This window comes from Ammodytes marinus, assembly GCF_949987685.1.
Source record: "Ammodytes marinus genome assembly, chromosome: 1".
Lineage (NCBI taxonomy): Eukaryota > Metazoa > Chordata > Actinopteri > Uranoscopiformes > Ammodytidae > Ammodytes > Ammodytes marinus.
This window is the reverse complement of record NC_137230.1, coordinates 26,095,539-26,116,348: the sequence shown is the minus strand read 5'-3', so window position 1 is coordinate 26,116,348 and position 20,810 is coordinate 26,095,539. Positions and strand designations below refer to the sequence as shown.

Genomic DNA, 20,810 nt, shown 5'->3' with positions numbered 1-20,810 from the left:
CGCTGGCTGTAGCTATCACTATGAGCCACACAAATACAATGTATTTGCCGCTGTTGTTGTTGTGCTTAAAGCTAGCACTAGCTGGGAGAGTTCCGACTAGCTGTGAAGTATACAATGATGCCATGGCTCTCTATCCCGTGGAAATGCAAACTGGTTCTTTATAGGTTTGCAAGATGAACCAACTGCAAACCGGCAGTAGCACATGAAATTGTTACCTGGTTCGCGTTGGCGAAAAAGGTGTAAAAACAGAGACAGGATGACTCATGAGAATATCTTCCTCCTAAAATTAAATTTTTTAAGCAGCTGATCTTGCTGTCAGTGAAAGATTAGCAGCCTGTGACCTAATTGGTCAGTCTTCTTCCTCCCAACTGTTTTAACAAATGACCACGTGGTCTACCAGAGCAATCCCAGCATGGGTTTCCCCTTCTACGAAAGTGAAGGAGAAATACTGCTGGATCTTTTCTTTATGTCGATCAGATGAATCTGTTGAGAGGTACATCTTACTCTTCCCTGTATCTTTGCAACACATTTAATATTTCATTGTGTGTTGATGAACATAAAAGCTGCACAAAAGGCTAATGTTCTCATCAATATCATTACTAGATGATAATAAAAGGGACGAGGCTGTTACACTCCAAGGGGAGTTTCCTCTCAGAGTCTGGGATAAAGCAGTGTGTTTGTTACAGCTAATGTGTGTGGTAAATTTTTTTTTTTTTTCATCTGGAAAAACAAGCTTCACTAATCAATAAACTACACTAAATATGTTTCCAGGTGACTTTTATTCTTAGGTCATTTCACCCAGACCTAATTAAAAGCTCTGTGGCGCTGCATTGTTGTTGGTCATCTAATATTTTAAAATTATTGATAAGAGCAGTTTTAAAATGTGTTTGTTTGAGGGAGAATTTGACTCGCCTCCTCTCTCTCTCTCTCTCTCTCTCTCTCTCTCTCTCTCTCTCTCGCACACTCTCTCTTGCACAGTCTATACAGAATCTATGAAAGCTGTTTTTTCTGAGGCAAGAATGCAAATTAGTTACTGTTGCTGGAGGTTAAATTAGCATCTTTAATTAAAAAATTAGCAGCAAACAAACAATGCAAAACATACGAACGATTAAAGGAAAAACAACCTGAAGGAGCAGTGGAGGAATCTTTTCATCTTACTTCTACTGGATTTAATTGTAAAATATGAATTAATGTGAGATTACACAAATATGTGTCTATGAGTCTACTGGGGGGGTGATTAATACCAATATTTTCATGTAGAATACTGACTTTGATCCAACCATCTCTGATCCATCCTCTGGAGAAAACTGCAGCTAAGTAGAACCAAACTGTATTAAAAATAGTTCATCATCGTGTGATTTTTTAATTTGCAGACTAGAATTAATTACCTGCCTGACAGAGACTTCCATGACATTAATTCATGTTTTATTGTTGTTCCTGTATAAAATACTCACACAATGACCTGTTAAATATTTTCCTTTACTGGAGCTTGCATGTACACAACAGCCATTAATCATTATCGACTTGACAAGCTTAAACAAAACATTGAGTGGGTCTCTGGTTCCCTCTACTGGTCATTTCAACTGTATAACAATTTAAACTTGAATCAATTCATCATTTCTGATCATGTCCTCTAATTAGTCTTGTATTTGGAGTTTGGCAGTGGTTTGATTTCCTAGCTGGCTGTGGTGATGTGCAGTTGTACTGCAGGACACTGTCATTTCTTCTGACCTCAGCCTAACTCTAAATTTGTTTGAGCTCTGTTTGGAAAGGATGTCGGACGGTAGTGCAACCAACTAATTATTATTATCCTAATATAACTGTTATTATACTCTCTCTCAGTGCTGTGTTGACCACAGTGCCTTCCTGTTGGCCTGGATACTGTATATGTGTCTTACAGGTCCTACCTGGACGAAGCCAAGGTCTGAAACACCTGGCCAGTGATCTTTGGTATCTAAGGGTGTATTCACACTGGGAAAGTCCGCTAGTGCACTTGCTTTGGTCCAGACCAAATAGAGTTTTGATTTTTTTTGTTTGGTGTGGTCCACTTTCATATTGCCCCTTTTGCAAGTGAACCAGCATTACGAAGCAAAACCACACGTGATCTGAGGTCATTCATTCATTGGACAGACATTCTGGGGTGGAGAGAAACAGGAAGCACGAAGTTTAAACTGCGAAATATATATCATTGATATAATATGGGGCTAAAAATAATAAAAGGGCCTACATCTAACCTATAAATAAAGAGGAAAAACATCAAATTATTGTTGTTTCATATGGTCATAATGTGTAGCCTTATGTCAATGCCACGTTAGTGGCTTGTAGCCTACGATGTGAAAACATCATTTTTACTGTATTTTTGGTGCTGGATGCGCGTCACGCGAGAAGAATAGGCTCAAGCTGACACTCAGCTGATTAAGCTGTGTATCAGCTGGGTCGGCGCAGTTCAGCTCCAAACTGACACGGGGATAGTATTGACGGTCCCGTACATGGGAAGCAAAATAAAAACACACACTTCTTGCGCAGCGTGAACCTGTTGGCACTGTGCGAGAGACGCTCCCCTCTCCTTCATCTGATCGCTGAACACATTCAGCATTTATATTGTTCTGGGCTCCCGGTCAAACCACAACTAATCTTCCTAATAATGGTGACAACAACACTTTCCCATAATGTGAAGCTGACGGCTATTTATTAAAAAAGAAAAGAAAGAAAAGGCACAGTGCCTCCTGCATTTGGGTCGGATCGAGTCCGAACAAATTCACACCACAAACGAACTGCAGCAGAGTGCGTTTGGAAACGCATCGAGACTACCTCTTCAGCTGGGTCTCGGAGCGTTTGTTTGGTCCGCACCCGAGTGCGATTGCTGTATTCACACCTGCCTGAAAGATGCGCACCGAAGGCAGAAGTGCATCTGAGTTCGTTTCAACCGAACTAAACACGGCATGTGTGAATACACCCTAAGTGCCCGACTCAGTTGCCAGTTTCCTGTTGTCCTGCTGCCCGCTTTATGTTTTGCTTTGTTACTTTTGTTCTGCACTTTGCAACATGCAAACACTTAACACTGCTTTCATTCACTCACATGCACTTCTGATTCCCACATACATACTTCATTCACTTTTGTAGCGAGTTAAAATGACAGACATTTGCAAGGTGGATGTTTGTGACAGAAGGCTAAAGGCAACTGGAATAGTGATTTTAAAAGTGCAATTGTTTTAAATAAAAGGGAGCAGAAGGAGGTGCCCTTGGCTGCGAGAGCCCAAGTGCTGGGCTAACATGTTGATATTACGGTGTGTTTGTTAACTGTTAACTTGTTAGGGCTCAAGAAGTTTGGCGTTATTAAGTGCAGCGACAATTAGTAGTATGCTGTAATAAAATTATATTTAGGTCATATGAGCAAATTATTTTATTTTACATGTGCAGATATTAACTGCCACCAAATGCTGCACGGTTTAGTGTTACTAGAAAGGAATTACCGACACCGTGCATCATGTCTTCCTTCAGCTCTGTGGTTTCTCTCTCAACAGTCTATGTACCTGGGCTATTCACACAGTGACCTGTTCAATTTTTCCTTTACTGGAGCATACAAGTAAACATCAGATAGTGTCTTTATTGAGTCACAAGCCTCAGCAAAACAAAGTAAAAGTGTCTCTGCTGCCCTCGTGATTGTTTTATCAAACAGCAAACAAAAACAAACTGGGTTAAATGTTTTTATTTCACAAACTGAAGCTGCTCAGAGAGATGGAAGTTACACCATCTGTTTCATGAGGAAGTAGAAACAAAGGCTCTAATACTGTAAGAAGATCTGCAGTCAGCTGACCTTCCATACCCAGTGGCCTTCTGGGAAATGTCTGGACAGCATTGAGGTCTCAGTCGTCTCCTCCACACAGACTGAGCAGAGCCTTCTGGTAGTCTCCTTTAGTGTGCTCCTGAATGATATATAAATAGTATATTATTAATAATGGTCCAACATTAATAGTCTTTCTTACAGTTCAAGAACAGTAAAAGTATTTCAAAGTATTAAAAGTACTCATTTTGCATTCTGAAAAATGAATTATGTTACTTTGTTGATAAGTGTGTTTACTGTATATACACACAGGCTGATACTCACAGCAATGGTCTGGTACAGTGATCTTTTGTGCTGCTTCTTGAACTCTGTTCTTATCTTCATCAGGTCGATTTCACAGCGAGACACCATGATCCTGGTCACCACTTTCTCCTTGGCTCCTTTACTCTGCAGAGAAAAAAAAATCATCAGAGCAGATTGACAGACAAGTCTCCTGTCTGATCCCCTGAAGTACAAGTATCTCCACATTGCATTTAAGTACAATACTTGAGTAAATGTACTTAGTTGTTTTTCCCTACTGGACCAGACTTTGAAAATATACCTTCATGGCTTCACTGAGTCTGTTGGCGAAGTACAGCTGCCTGTTTTGGAAGCATTCCACTGTGAACAGAGGACATACAGACATTTAATAAACCTGTCTTCACCACCTGTCATTCTTAATGGACCACCATTCCACTGTGTTATTACTATGTTACACTCTGGGTTTTTTTCACTGTCATCTAACCTCATGTACAGACCCAAACCAACAGTGAATTGTCATTCTGACTCCCTTTAATTGAGCTGAATGACTCAGAGGAAGAAGACACATATGGCTGTGTTACAGACAGTACTAGTGAGTGGCAAATTCATGTTGGTTTAAGATTAAGCCTGAGATTTATGAAAAACATAGCACTCCAAAGGTCACATCGATTTTGAAACTGATATGATTCTCATTGCACCGTATTAAACCATGAGAACTGGGAACAAAGCTATTGACGAGATGAAGTATTTAAAGCATGTTTATAAGTAAAAGTACGGCATCATAATACTTCCACCATAACTAAAGAATATTTGCTCACTGTCTCATTATATCAACAAAAGCTCTGTGGTCTTAACGTGATGTTTTCTAAATAATATAAAATACTTCACATGTAATTCTGAATATTTCTACATAAAATAACCTGTGTATACCCAGTGCCTTGTATTGTTTTATCAGGGAACCTCTATATTATTTCACAATCAACTATCCTGTTAAAACCAGACCCCAAAAAATGTATTTGCTGTTTCAGCGGGGAAAAAAAGGGTGTTGTTTCTAGCTTTGGTGGCTGTGTGGCGCATCTGTCAGAAAAGTTTTGTTCAAGTAATTATTGGTGTCTGATTAGATGAGTGATTGTCAACAGTCCAGCTTCAACTCAGTGTTAAAATACCCTGCCAGTGACTGGTGTGGTGTTTTGTTTTTGTGTTTTTACCTAGAGTGAGGAAGGACTTTTCCATATCTCCCTTCACCTCCTTACTGATGCTCTCCTTCATGTCGTACGGACTGTAGCTCTTATACCTATCAAACACTGAAGGACAAAAAACACATCAAAAGGAATGGACTCAAACTCAAGTGTTGGTTTTGTAAAGAAAGAAGCCTTTGTTAAAAGTTACAACAAGGTTTTCTCCAGCCTTGTTGGACAAATTGACATGGAATGTTGAAAAAAACCTATTGAAAAAACAGGAATGTGGTACATCAATGTTCCTTATTGGCTTGTGATATGTATATGGTACTGTGTGTGCAGACATTAGCTGTGTGTGTGCAGTGTTACAGGTGTAGTTCACCTTTCTGCAGGTGTGGAACACTCCTCTGAGACATGATGGCGATCCAGGTCGCCACATCAGTTCCCTTCCTCTTGACACCGGCTTCATATAGAGCCTGAGAGATGTGCACATGGGAACAGAATACGATTCAAAATTTGAGAGCACTGAGGTGTAATGCCTCACTACCAAAGTATGGTAGTGAGGCATTTCTCAGTCTTGTGATTGATGACTTCCTATTTAAATACAATGTATCAATAACTAAGGGGTTGATCTACTTAACGTTTGCGTACAATAAAAATGTGTGCAAACTTAATTCCATCCGTAAAAAAACTTTCAAGCTGATCTATTAGGCCTAATGATTGCGCACTGATTATTGCGTGTCAAATAACAACCGCTGTCCGTTTAGTGTTACTTAGTGATTATGCAATATCAGCAATTCTGCCCGAGTTTGCAAAATATTGGGAGTAGATGCAAATAGGTCAATTTAGTACACACACTGTGATTTACAAAACCTGAAAATAATTGTGGTTGTTGTGATTGCGTCTATATTTAATACGTTTGAAAAGCAGGGTGTTAAGCCCTTGCGCACAGACAGCTGCAGTTACTTTGGTGAGAAGGAGACATCATTTCGAGACGTATTGCCTATCCAGCTGTTACTGCTGCCATCTGGCTGCCGCATAGTGTATGTATGTATGTGTCCCTGCTAAATTGTGTGTGCATTCTAAGCACCAAGAATGAACCAACTTGTAACTGGAGGGTTTGACTCACCCTGGCGTCCTCATCAATCTTCTCGTAGTCAATCACATTAGAGGGTTCATCTCTCTTTGTCTATAGATCAAGAAAATAAATGTAATTTCAAATTGAAAGCAACCTGGTGTTTTTAACAAACATAATTAACATAAACATCATTTGGCAGCCTGATGAAATGGGTCAAAAGAGCCAATACTTGCAGAATGCAAGAGCAAAATAGCAAAATTACAATTTTAACAATATTTAAACTCGACAATTTTGACATCTTCACAAAGCTTGTGAACTACTGTATTATCAGAAAATTAGAAAGAAATTGGTGATTCATTTTCTGTTAAACTAGAAATAGTTATTACCTCAAGTGTGTACTCAAGTACAGTACTTTAGTAGTTACCTTAAGTTACATTCTACCAATGTGGTCCATAAAAACACCAAGTTATTAGCATCTTTATTGTTCTGTGACGATACACCACGATAAATAATGGAAGATGTGTGTTGTTAGCAGTTAGCATTGTTGTTAGCAGTTTGCATTCAAGCTACCTGAACCAGAGAGAGCAGCAGTTTGGCGAAGTCTCCTGATGTGTCTCCTGCAATGTCCTTCTCTAAGTCCTTCTTAAACACTGCAGATATAAATGAAATATATGAACACCATGAGTAATTTTAAACCTTTTGAGGTAACCAATGTTAGATAATCCAGTTAATTCAATTAGTATACAACTGAACACATTTTAAGTTTAAGGATACATTAAATATATATATAAATATCAATTCTATTTTTCCTGATATTTGCATTTTCAATCCAAATGTCAAATGTGAGACATTACATCTGGATCATTTCCATTGTGGAACTATTAATTTCACATATTTTATCATATAATCATTAATGGCATTTTCATTTAAATGTACTGTAGACACAATACATATGTTTGTAATGTAAAAACCTGATATTGCCATATATTCATATGCAAAACATTAAACATGTTATTTATTATTTTTTGTTGATAGCTCAAATTCCATATTCCAGATTTAATGAATATTTTTCATACAATGTTTCCAAACATACTTTCTTTGTAAATCTTCTTGATGTCCACCATTTCTTCGTTGTTTCTAGAGCAAACCATTTCGATAAGGGTCTCCTCGTCTGTTCCCAGTCCCTGGAAACAGATATACCTGCAGTTAAGACTACCACTTTGAAATTACAGATCATTCTGTCTGTCAACTGATTTGTAAATGTTACTTTTCTACAACAAAGTTGGTACATACCCGTTGCATAAATCTTGGCTAGTCCTGCTCTATACACTTCATCATTCGGTTTTTAAAATTTTCCATAAGAAGAAGTAAATAAGTCAAATTAACTTAGAGAATCAAAAGTTTAAAAAAACGTGTAATGCGGAACATTGGCCATTGTATCCGAGTTAATAAAAGTAATAATACAGATTCATCAAGCAGAACTTTACTGTTGGAGCTGCTCCAGATGCTGTTTGTTTCAACTACTTTATATACCGTTAGCTTGTTTAAAGAGAAATGATCTGTCCGGTGCCCGTGTTAAAAGATCAGCCCACGCTCTGAGCGTCAAATATTGCCGCAGTCATTTAAAAACATAAACAAACGTTCGCTAGAGAGGCACTAAGTATACTTTTAAGTACAGAACTTCAGTAAATGTCCTAAATTACATTCCACAACAATGACTCTGACCTTCATGGAGGCTTTGAGCTCTGAGGCGTCGTACTCAGTGGCGCTTTTCATCAGACCCAACATCAGGGCTTCCAGAGATCCAGACAGTGCACCCTTCAGTGCAATGATCATATCCTGAAAATGTACAGGGGCACACAAACAATTATTGAAATGCCTCAAATTATGAATGAATGTAAATGTTGAAAATATTGTAAACAGAATAGTTATGTCATCTACTGTAGACAATCATGTCTATGTACATCATGTTGAAAAAAGGAAAACAATTTTTAACCTTCTTGGCAAGACGTTCATATTCAAAGGCGATCTCTCGCCGCTGCTTGTAGCTGCGTCTGGTCAGGATGTCGATGACGGTCTGTTCATCTACACCTGCAGAATTTATTGAAGATTTAACTTTTTATTTTGCGTTCAACTTTATAAACTCAGAGGCCTGTGCAATTTATTTCGGAGCAGATCACAAATATTCAGCTTTTAACTGTTGTTAAGCTCTAACTCATACCTATTTTATTTATAATAACCAATTAAAAGACAGTTTGGCTTCATATCTGTATCCATATTTCTCTTTTGTACGTTGCAATGTGGGAGGGAGCCTGAGACCATTCATTGCCAATGACTTTGCTGTTATGCATATGATAATACAGAACTCTTCTGCCTTTAACTATTTAATTATCAGCATTTGTGTTCCTTTTGTTTTGTTTAATTAAAAAAAAAATTATGAAAAGTCTTTATTTTTCTGAGAGATGTCTTGTTTGTATGGCAGCTCGCACACAGGAAACCACCGCAGATGGAAAATCTGAAACACAGAGGATTCCGAGCTGTACACTCCATCTCACAGATTCAATTCCCTCACCGCTGCAGTTATATCTGCAGATGAATTCTGCCAACTTTAGTCAGTTTCCAAAGAAAACATGCTGTTGTGGTTTAAACAATATCTGATATGTGGTTGTAACTGGATGAGATCATATTTTGGCTGCTTTTCCACTAACAAAACTGAGAGAAACACAAAACAATTGCACCATATAAAAACAGACAGAGGCTTAAAGTTCGGCTAGCAACACCAACTGTGGTTTTTTCCTGTCGGTGGACCTAGAGGAAATTAAATCAGTCATTAAAATCTAAAGAATGAAGAACTTGGATCTGAAGTGTTATGGCGATTTGACCAGACTTGAGATAAATTAATATCAGCACAGATAGTTTGGTTAAAATTTGCGTGGCTACGCTTAGCAAGCTAGGCGATTGCATTTCACTGTTCAAACATATTTCAATACAAAACTTAAGCGCATAACTGTTCAGATGTACCTCAGTATGTAAAATGGTATGTGAGGTCATGTGTGCGTCTTCACAGGTATCACATTCTGTTTTGTGTATTTTAGTATTTTAATTAGTTAATATGTAGGACTTTTACTGAGCTGACAGTGCCACCAGTAAGGAGCTACACGGCTGATAGCTGCCGATTCAATGTCAAAGGTTTGTTCACATATGTATTGTACACCCAGTTGAACCAGGTAAAACTATTTGCCATACTACTATTGGAGAGTTTTACCAAAGGTAAACCTTCATAAAGTTATAACCATTAAACAATGAGTCATAATTGACCTTGAGACTATTTTCCTTTCAGTACCGTAAGTGATGTCTTCTAGGTCTCGGTTCATATTCCAACAAATGTTTCTCTGCTACTCATTGCACATGTGCATTAGGGTTTCTTATCTTGGCCACATTCCCTCACCAGAATGTACAGAGACGATTTAAAGTTTTACAACAATGAAAGCATTATCATGGAAACCAGTTTCTAATGGGAAAAATACTATATCAAATATATCAATACATCCATGGTGAAACCAGTGTTATTGGCCTTAATAAACACTGATGAGCTGATAGAACAAATCATAGTTACATAATTCCGAGAAATATGTGGAAACTTCCAGACTGCAGGCAGGGTGTGCTGTTGGACTCTCTCACCTTTGGTTTTGATGGCAGTCTCGATCCTAACAGCGTCTCTGGCTGGGTCAAAGTCTGCTACTGGCACCACTGTAGGGAATGTGGGCTCCACTTCCTACAAGATAACATTTACTTTAGTAAAATTAACAATACAACAATGTCAAAATAGTAATAGATAATTGAATATATGTGAGTACTCACTCCACCTAGAGCAGCTACAAGTAAAATCCTGCTGACACATTGCTGTATCAATTTATCAAACAATTAATTAAGACTTTTACTTTTTGGTCTTGTTTTCCTTGAGTAAAGGATCTGAGGATCTGATGCACTTAACCACTTATGATACATACAAAACGGCAATCCAATAGGTTTGGCTCAGATGTATTCACTATGAAGTTATCAGGAAAATATTCTGTAGTTTTTCACAAATTGTCTGAATATATTATTGATTAGTTCAGTCAACCTGTTCTTTATTTTATCTGATGAACTCTGGGTGGAGAGCAAACCACACCTTTTTACTGCAGTAAAACATTATATAGCTCTATGGCAATAAAGATACGAGAACCTGTACATACGTGCAGTTTTATAATCCTAAGAATATTCAAACCAGAGCAGCGTCAACATAAATTGTCACATGTTGGAAACTGTATGCTAGAGGTGGATGATATGAAAAAGTGTAACTGTTAAAGCATTATTCATATTAACATTATGATTACTTTTATGTCAGCAAGTGACTCACCGTTCCATATGACAGGGTCAGTTGACCCAGAAACTCAGATACCATCGCCATGTTGAGTCGACCTGCAGGGAGTCAAGACAGTTAGAGCATCTGTTATATGACCAGACTGAGCCTCAATCAGTGAAATATTGTTATTTCTATCCACTATATTTCTCAAAGTAAAACGAATTCTAGAAAATAGACTCTTTCTTTTAGTGGTATATTTTCCTAGTGGGGTTTTAGTACTTTTACTGAAATAAACAATCTGAGTACTTTGTCCGGCACTGCTCAGGACAAACTGAAGGTTTGACCTCTCCTCCTCCCAATGGAAACATTTGGTTTCCTTTCCTGATCCTCTAAAAATGAATAAGCAAACAATGGTCTGTTCAGAATCCAGTGGGCTGTAAACGCGTCAGAGATCTCAGGCAGGTGTGTTTGATTTATTGACAGGGACGTGCCACACAGGGTGTGTCTACAGGAGAGGCTGCAGATAAGGAAAATGGGTCACAAAGCAAACCGAAGATGTATGGATGGAGCCTGTTAACACACACACTGAACTTCCTCAATGAAATCCAACCCTGCCCTCCCTGTTGTTAATTAGCTACTTACCCATAAACAGTGCAGTTATCGTGATTTAGTACAATTGAAAATAACTTGAAAGCTTTAAGGACCCTTGCTCCTCTTATACAACCTGAACTGGAAGTGTGTGATGGTCAGCTTTTAATCTGGCAAGTTAGCCACCTAGCTTTTACAAACTCCTGAAGCTGAGTTTCAGTCCAACATGCAGAGTTATAAGGGGAATTTAAAGGGGGATTCAGACTTGTGATGCAATAAAAGCACAGATAGAACCAATAACATAGATAAAGGCTCCATTCCATTAATCATTGTGCAGTGCACACAATTAATGGTATTCATCAAACATTCTATTAAAATTTACTTTTACTCTACATTTCTCACCCTGGTCATCATGACCTTCTCCCTGAAATCCTTGAATTTTAGATCAGTCTTATTTAGAAGATTTAGAGGTAACCAAGCATGCATGTTTTTGGTTACATGCAGCTAACAAAATACTTTTCATTGAGTCATCTCCCTGCAGCTTTATCCAGCTGGTTTCAACATAAAAGCCTTCAGTCAGTTGAGTGTTTTGATTTGTCTACTGAACACCATGTGATTATTTTAAACGTTTTGCTATGGCATTTAAGGACCAACTGCTGCTGATTAACAAATGCAGAGAAGGAGAAATAAACTTGAAACTGCTATTTTCTGTAGAATACCATACACTATTTTTCTACTTTAAGATAACGAGTGTTACTCTCATTTCCTCTGTAATCCTCCTTCTGTAAATTATATGACCTGGTAATTACAGGCAGACAGAGAGGGTCAGCAAGGAAGTGCCCATTGACCAGTCGGCTGTTATCACCTCTAAAGCGTCCTGGGTGAGAATTTAGCTTTAAATACATGCTGAATGACCTTTTTCAATAAATGTCTCTTGCAGCTTAAGTACAAAAAAACACCCACATATACATTGTGTTGTATAAGAGTTGAAGGTCGATAGTTCACACATGTGCTCTTTTAGCAGAGTGCAACTGAAACCTCTACTATCAAACAGCTGTAGGAGAGTTATTCAAGTTCACTTACCTTCAGAGAAACAGCAGTAGTGAGGCAGCGAGTAGCAAAAAGCTCCGTTATGATCCAGGACAGGGAAGGGCGTGGTGTTTAAATACCAGCTGACTTACACACACACACACACACACACACACACACACACACACACACACACACACACACACACACACACACTGCCCCATCTGACTGCCTGGATGACTCAGTGGATGAAACTTTTACACATCAGAGTGAACACATCGACAAATTCCTCACTGCGGCTCAAATCGCCCTGCCTGCTTTCGGTCCTTATCTAAACTCAGAGACTACACTGGTTTATGTTTAACTGGCAGGTGTCTATTAAAGTAGTAGACAAAGAAAGACATCTGAAACCGTTGTTGAAGAATCTTGCTTAATCAGAGCTCCAAGTATGATAAACTCTAGTTATCTATAGAGATACTTCACATTGCATTCAAGTGATCTGCTCTGCTCTCTCTTGTTCTGCTTATTGTCTATCTTATGGACAATTGGACAACATTAATGCAGGAGACCAGTGTTTGTCTCTCATTAGATACTGTACCTGCAATGAATGTTCACCCTAACAGTAACCTTAATCTTTACCTTACCTAACCTCATTGTACCCAGACTAAGTCCTTGGAGAGAGATCCCTCCTTTGTTGCCCTTCTTGAGGTTTATTTAATTTTCTTCCCTGTTCAGAATGACAGTGTTATTAACCAGCATTTTTCAGGTTTCATGTCAGATTCGTCATTATGTTCAGTTTTACAACCGTTACACCTGCGAGTGGGTGTAATTGTTCATAAATTAACTTCTACATGATAACTAGATGGTCATGATAAAACTCATAAAACCTTGCACACCCACGGCTGTCATTTTAAAAGTGGGAAGGGCTTGGGTAGGGCCTGAAAGGGGCATCCAACTTTTCCAGCAGAGAACAATGGCCATGAGGTGGTGAAGTTTACCCTTACTGCTTCATCATTGGCTGAAATCTGGCCCTGTCGTTTGGAGGTCACAATCTCAAGGCAATAGAACCGCATCATCTGCAAAAAAGTGGAGACGCAGTCCTCATGTTTCAAATCCAGATGACACAAAAGCTGTCATTCTTATGACAAGGACCATTTGACTCGCAATAATAATAATCTATAATACAGAGAATAGACAGCACATGCAGCCAGAATGTGCAAATTCCCCTGACCCCCCTACGCAAGACTCAAAGGTTGCTCCACTGCATCTCCAGCAAACACTTCTTCCTGTAGTGATTGTAATTGTGGTTTTATCAGGTTTCATTAAGCAAAGAATGAAAAATAATAATAAAATTATGTCAATCCTGGCTTCAGAGTCGGAATGATCCTCTGACTGTTTGGCTCTGATCAGCTGGACTCTGCAGTGTTTCCTCCATTATGTAACACAACACTCTTCCACTTACAGAGGAAACCCATTCGGATATAGTTAAAGGTTAGCGGAAAGCTCTATTGTTCTCTTTACTGCCTCTTTTTTTTTACCTCCACCAGCAGCAAAAACTGACAAAGGACTCTCAATGTTTTTTTCAGGAATGTATTGATTGATGACATGAAATTCACTGTTTATTGTCCTCAAAGAAAGATGTATTCTTTTTCCAAAGATTCCTTAATGTCCTTTATGCACTTATTTGCTGCTGAGTGGAGAAGGTAGGGGGATACAGTCATCAATGAGAAATCATCCCTTGCATTATTTGCAGAGATATAAGCTTTGGTATTTGGCAGGTAATACTGTGTGAAACCCAATGCCTGTCTCCTATAAATACGACATACACAGGCTATTCTGTAATTGTTCGTGGGGTAAATACTCAAACTACATAAGTTCTCCTGGAAATCATTTTGAGGAAACGGTTTAAGGTTCATAGCAATCATTAAATTGTCACTGTTTGATTTTCTTGGCATCTTTCCAACCCTCGGCACTTTAACAAATCAAAAGTATCCTTTACCAATTGCTGATACAACAGACCAGGTGTTCTGTATCACAGATATTTACCCAGTTTTTCTCTGGTAGAAAGACTTTCTCATTAAGAAGTGAAGTTGTGTTATCTAAAGGAATGTGAGCTGCCCTCACAGGGAGGCACTGAATTCTCAGTTAGTGAAAACAGCCTGTGTTGCCATGATGCAACAATCAAAAGCTGCATATGATCGGATATGTGAGGAAGATGCTGTTAAAAATGATGACAGCGTTTCAGTAGAGGCGTTTTTTGTAGTGTTGGTGTTATGCAAGTCGTTTGAAAACAGGAAGTGGAGGCGGGCCATAAGACAGGAGGGCAGTTTTGATTGGATAATTTGAAATAGGCTATACCATCAAAAAGACATTCAGTAGGAAACCAAAATATCATGAGATGAAAGTTTCAAGTATCCAGCTTAGTTCAGCCACTTGTTTTGAATAAGCTTCAGGGTAGAAACACACAGATGGAAATTCAAAAAGATGGGATCTGTGCGAATGTTATATTTTCATCATAGTTTTCCGTATTGTTTTCCATCTATTAATGGCGTCATCTCATGGATTCCTCTTCTTTAAAAAAAAAAAAAAATGAATTTTCTTCTTACCATTTTCTGGGGATTCGGCCAGAATTTGCATTTAATCTGGACTGAGATGGAATTTTTCCTACAGAGCGATGTTATCACTCAGTCACAAAGTTTGTGTTCTTGTCTGAAGTTAAGGCAATTACTGTTGGCATGGTTACCATAGAAACAATCAGTCACACAACTGTGACTCATATCTGTATCTGTGTGTGTCATAGCCTATAGCCTCTGCTTTCACATGGAGAATGAACTGCTCAGAGATCATTCTGTTTAGAAACATTTTCATTTCATTTCATTTCATTTCATTTCATTTAACTTTTATTTATCCTCGAGAGACCAATTGAGGGGTGACCCTCATTTTCAATGACGTCGAGTTCAAAATAAATTCAAAACAACAATACATACAAAATATTCAATGCAAATACATCAAATACACAACAAGTGAAGAGAAGAGAAAAAAAACAATTGAAACATTTACAAAGTGGTGAAGAGTGGCAGCAATTAAAAGGAATAAAGTACAATATAGTCTAATTAAAACAGTTACAAGTAGAGTTTGGCAGATCCAGGATAGTCTGTTTAAATTGGCCAAAGGATATTAATGTATTTAGTTTAATTTTTAGCTGTAAGTTGTTCCAGGAGTCGGGGGCACTGAAGCTAAAAGCTGTCTTTCCCATCAGCTCAGACCGGGCTTGTGGGACATAAAGCATAAGCATAACATAATTGTTAAGCATAACATGTATGTGTATTAGGAGTTCATTTGGAAACAGATGTGGAGAATATGTTCAGTTTAATGTAAAGAAAATAAAAAATAAGGTAAAATTGCACCATGATTATGTAAGAAGTTATTAGATAAGTGCTCACTGAACACAACCCAGTCAGTTGTTTTCATTTGACTTTCTTCTACGTTTTATCCCTGCCTCTGTTTTTTTAATTTTTGTATTTTTTTTTCTCCTTTGGGATTTTATTTCTGTCCTCATTCAACTCATCTAAAAGCCAAAGAATCAGTACATCTGAGTTGTTTTGTTTTGTTTTTTGCTATCAGTGAAATGCAACTACTCTCCTAGTTTTTATAGTTTTGATGCGGACCTTACTGCTTATGGCCTTTTTTTGACAAACGTTCACTGTGACAAACACATAACCACCATAAAGGTCTGAATCAGTCAACTGCACTGATTCAAACCACATGATACTCTGATGTTACAGTAAGCAGCTTCTCCACAGGAGGGCAGTGTGAACTCGTTTTACCTCAGGTCCTTTCATGATGACACATTTAATTATACCATATCAACCAGAATTCAACATGTACTAAATGCATAATTCAAATGGTCTTAAATCCTTGCAGTGGGAATTAAATACAATGTTGCCAGATCTTGATTTTAATTTAGTTGTTTAACTTACGCAACTTGATCTTTTTTTAAGAATGAAAGGACCGCTTTCTAAACCCAGAATTTTCTCTAATACTTTTAGGATGAAATACTCCTTTCTCACATTAGTTTGCTGGACAAAAACGTTTAAGAAACCTGGTTGAGGTCTTCTCAAGTCTCTGATCTGGTCAATCAATGGTGGTCAATCCTCTGTTTAGCTGACACTGGACTTAACTTCGTATGCAGCTAATCCTACTCAGGGCAACATTAACAGCTTTAACCTGGATCTGCTGCAAGATGCTCCCAGCTGAGAGGCTGGCACAAATGAAGCAAACTTGAACCTGAGGCTCTGTATTATTATCTGTAATATTGTTAAATTATTATAGAGGAAACATATTCAGTAAATTATTGTATGTTGTTCAAAAATAAATTTTAGAATGTATTTAAGCCAAAAGGAAATAAGGTATAGTTAAATCAAGCAAAACAGTGCATCAAGAAGTCAAAGACATTATTTTTTGATTTTTTTAAGTAAATACAGTTGTCTGTCAAATAAACTTGAAATGTAAAAAAGATTATATTGATTAATTCAGTGTCTTATCATAACATATTAAAACATTTAAAGGAAGTGGCTTAGATCCCAGTGTGTTTCCTGTTGTTTGGAGTTACAATGCAAGTAACATGTGTTAAAGTAGTATAAAGCCTTTGGTGCCTCTAGAGATAGTCGTGTGAAGTCTGATAAACTGCCCCAAGTCACTTGAGTGAACGTTGGTTGGGGCTGAAGAAGTTTGAAGTTGGAACAACCGGTTTGTGTGGTGCAGATAGACAGAGGCGAGCTCACCAGACCTCTGTAGCTCACTGCTTATCTCCAATGCAGGCGAGAGTCTCCACTCAATTAGCCATTACTTGCATATTTATCACCACAACCTACCACACAACTGTCAAACGAAAAGTTGGATTGTGGCTAACATTTGCATCAGGTTTCGACATGGAAGAAGAATGTATGGAATTTAAAAAGAAAAGACAAGGGGTGTGTGCCAATACCCCTACTTTAGCTAATATTTAGTATTGTAGAAAATGATTTAGGATGTCCCAATACCTGTTGTCAAATGCAGTATGCTGAAAAATATCCGGATGTCCTATTACATGCAGTCAATTTACGCGCAAACTAACTAGTTTTCTGGTGTTTCAGACCAATAATCCTTTGCAAAGCAAAAGTTATGTCACATCAACTGAGGCTCCAATGCTACTTTTACACCGACACGGTTCTGATTCTGGCTCTGGTTCCTTTCTGGAGTCTGAGAAACATGGTGCTTAATGGCAAATCAGCCGGTTTTCATACCAGTATAAGCTAAACTAAAGTTCCACCCAGTCTCAGAACAGGAAACAAAAAGTGTGCACGTTCAGCTGCAGCATCAAAAGTATCTAGCTTATAGCTAACAAAGCTGCAAACACATGTGGAATTGGTCGTCACCGGTGTGTGTAAATGTCTACACAGTAAAACAGTGCTAACAGAAAACCTTTCTGAAAATAGTTGCAGTAATGCATGTTTACCTTTTCCGCCATTGTAGCTGTATTTCCTTCACCTCTATGCAAAGAGTTGTGCCCGTTTGTAGTATTCTCTCCTCTGTTTGGATAAACGGTTGTATGATACCAGAAAAGTTTGTATGAATATAGAGCGATTTAACACGTATATTAACCTAGATATATATCGCTTACTTCTTCTTTAATGTGTTTGTGATAATGTTGAGCTTTGGACTGTTGGTTGGACACAACAAGCTTTGTGAAGGTGTCACTTTGGGCTCTGGCTCATTGTGACGGCAATAGACAGAATATTTACATACCAATAATTCATTGATTAGTGGAGAAACTAACCAGCAGATGAATTCATAATAGAAATAATTATTTGTTGCAGTCCGCAACGAAATAGCTCAAAATGAGCTCCACTTCAACAACAATTGTAAAATCCTGCTATCAAATGAATACAAATTCATTATCATTTATTTACCTTTTCATATTGTTCTTATAATCCCATCCCCTCTGTGTGCTAAACTTGGCTAAAGATGTCCAGAACTATACCTCTTTTGTCTGTACCAAACGCAGAGTGATAAAACATGTTTATAATCCCATCTGACTCTGAGGAAGATGGCAAATAAGTGTTTCCATTTGGCTTTTCACAGTTCTAACAAACATTGTCAATGGTTCTTTTCTTCAACATGTTCAGCCTGAGGAACACAGTTTGGTTGAAGGTTCCCTTCATGTTTCAGCTTTTGGGAATCTAATCTGAACCGCCATCCCATCCCATTGTACATCCCGCTGCCCTTCACTTTCCTGGTAATCCTGTTAGCAGAGTTCCTCCATAATCCTCCTACAGTGCTCCTATTATTGCAGGGCTTCACAGGTTCTCCGCCGCAGCTCTGTGGGATGCTGCTGGACCCGGACTGAACAACTCAGGTAGGTCCCCCCAAACCACACCCACCTACACCTCTACGCTTCATCTCAAAATGCAGTATTGTGGACACTGGTGTTAGCTGTGTAAATACTACAGAGTAGAGTGGATTAGTTGTGTGTTAGGTCATTTTATTTTTGATTTGTCACAAAAAATATATAAATTTGAGAAAAATAACTAAAAGGCTACAGTACCTGCAAGAAACGGTCACTTGATTCAAGATGGTTTATTGTCATATGCACAACAATTGCTGCAGCAGTCATTGACAATTCAATTCGTAAATCCCAGGCTCCTCTCAACAATGCAATAGAAGAAAAATGTATAGTAGAAACACACAAGTGAAGAGAGCTACCTTAGACACAAACAAACCCGAAAGTATAGTGCAAGAATACAGTGCAGATAAAAAGTGTAGAGATAAGTTGCACCATATAAATTGGTTCTAATTGGTCTCATCAAGTGTCAGTTCAGAGTTTGGGATCGTATATTGGTCAATTGGGGCTTTACAGCCGAGGGGCTAATAAAACACAGAATATTGGCATAATGTAGGTTTCATGCCACATCAGTTGGCAGTTTTTGTTTGGTAGTTTTTCCTCATCTGATTCAAGTCCCTTAGGATAGAGGGTGTCTGTCGATTGTATCTATCTTTACAGATTGTAAAGCCCATTGATTCAAATGCGTGATTTTTTATATTTGGCTGCATAAATATATCTGCCTCAAGGTCCAGTTTGGGGTGTTGACGTTGATGAAAAGGTTAACAAAGTAGCTGTAGTTCATTTCTGACCTGATATGCCTCAAATCTGGCAGCAATATAGGCCTTTGGGCCAGAGCTGGTTCACCTTTGGTTCTCTGGGACTTGGACACAGTTGAGTATGCCGACAAAGCTGTCAGTGAACAAAAAACAAATGTAATACATTCAATGTCTAAAACTGATGGAATGAAAGTTGTAGCTCCAGAGTGGGGTGATCAGGGACTGGCTGGTTAACCAACAGGTTATCTGTCTCAAGGTTAACTACTGGCAAGCTTGTTGTTTGGATGAATGGCCACTCACCATCTTACGAGCCAAAGAGCTGACTAGCCAACAAGGTAACGTACGGTTAACTTGCGAACTAGCTAACTCACTGACAGACTAGCCTTTTGACTGACTTATTGCTGGAAGATTCTGTGACGGTGCAATTTGTTAAATTTGACTAACTGGCTGAATATTAACCCCCCAAAAAATGTGGGGCAGTTTCTGTTACTGGTCAACTTGTTAACTGGCTGATTATATCTACCAAGTTGGTTTTCTGGGTCATGACAGTCAACGACTGATAAACTAAATGGCTGACTAACTGGTAGAATTTAAAATAAAAATGTATCAATCCCTAATATGTAACTGGAAAATGTAAGTGGCAAACTGGACACCAGTTTATTTGAATGTATGGATGTTCAGAAACACAGTAACACAGCTGTATTCTGCTGACTAGACAGACATCCTCTGGCGAATTAGGGTCATGATCAGTCAGCTGTAATTGAGGCTGACATTTAGCCAGACTCAACCTAAACCCCATTAAGCACAGAAGCCTACGGAGCAAATCAGATCAGATTTAAATTCAATATAAATGGAGTTCAGTATTTTCGTTTGTTTTTCATTTAAGTTTAAGTCCAAGAGCATATTTTTGAATTTTTATTTCATTAACCTTGTAAACTCTCCTGGACCTTATACATATGTTGTTTTATACCAGCATTGTTCAAACACACAGGAGTATATTTCAAAGATAGGTTCATATGATCATCTAGACATTGTGTATAATATTTAAAGCCATGTTTTATTTTCATTTGATGGGATGATGGGTCTTTTCTTTGAACATTGTATTTGGTGTCAATAAAAGTTGGAAAACCACTTCACTGCAAGGTCCATTAGCAGCTGTACAGCGAATAATAGTTTGATTGTACAATAAACCATGAAAACTATAAACTGGAAATAACTCATTTGAACCTGTAAATGGGCACAATTTGCCACCTTTAACATTCTAAATAAATTAAGGTAAATCCAGAGTCTCAAAGAGGACTCAATTTCTTGATATTGTTGTTGTTTTGATTAGGAGGAATTGAACAAAGCTGGAAAGAAAGAAAAACC

The 20,810-nt window shown here is 38.1% G+C and overlaps 1 protein-coding gene across 1 annotated transcript; it reads right to left on the bottom strand.

Annotated features, from left to right (window-relative positions):
* Nucleotides 1–3,699: 3,699 nt before the first annotated feature.
* LOC307255605 (annexin A2-A-like) lies at nt 3,700–12,418 on the bottom strand. The gene is made up of 13 exons (XM_080034324.1): nt 12,357–12,418; nt 10,740–10,801; nt 10,022–10,115; nt 8,337–8,431; nt 8,066–8,179; nt 7,434–7,524; nt 6,911–6,990; nt 6,392–6,451; nt 5,645–5,738; nt 5,293–5,388; nt 4,386–4,444; nt 4,109–4,231; nt 3,700–3,926 (listed from the first exon to the last, which is right to left on the bottom strand). Exons 2-13 carry the CDS (start codon nt 10,788–10,790, stop codon nt 3,867–3,869), a joined length of 1,017 nt encoding a protein of 338 aa, XP_079890450.1. The 5' UTR covers nt 10,791–10,801; nt 12,357–12,418; the 3' UTR covers nt 3,700–3,866.
* Nucleotides 12,419–20,810: the final 8,392 nt, after the last annotated feature.

What these genes read in the sequence shown, in the direction of transcription:
- LOC307255605 (XM_080034324.1), bottom strand. Translation starts at nt 10,790, where the DNA reads ATGGCGATGGTATCTGAGTTTCTGGGTCAACTGACCCTGTCATATGGA. An exon ending in GACTCAGTGAAGCCATGAAG is followed by an intron (nt 4,232 to 4,385) that starts GTATATTTTCAA and finishes TTTTCTCTGCAG; the next exon opens with AGTAAAGGAGCCAAGGAGAA. An exon ending in CACTGTACCAGACCATTGCT is followed by an intron (nt 3,927 to 4,108) that starts GTGAGTATCAGC and finishes TATATCATTCAG; the next exon opens with GAGCACACTAAAGGAGACTA.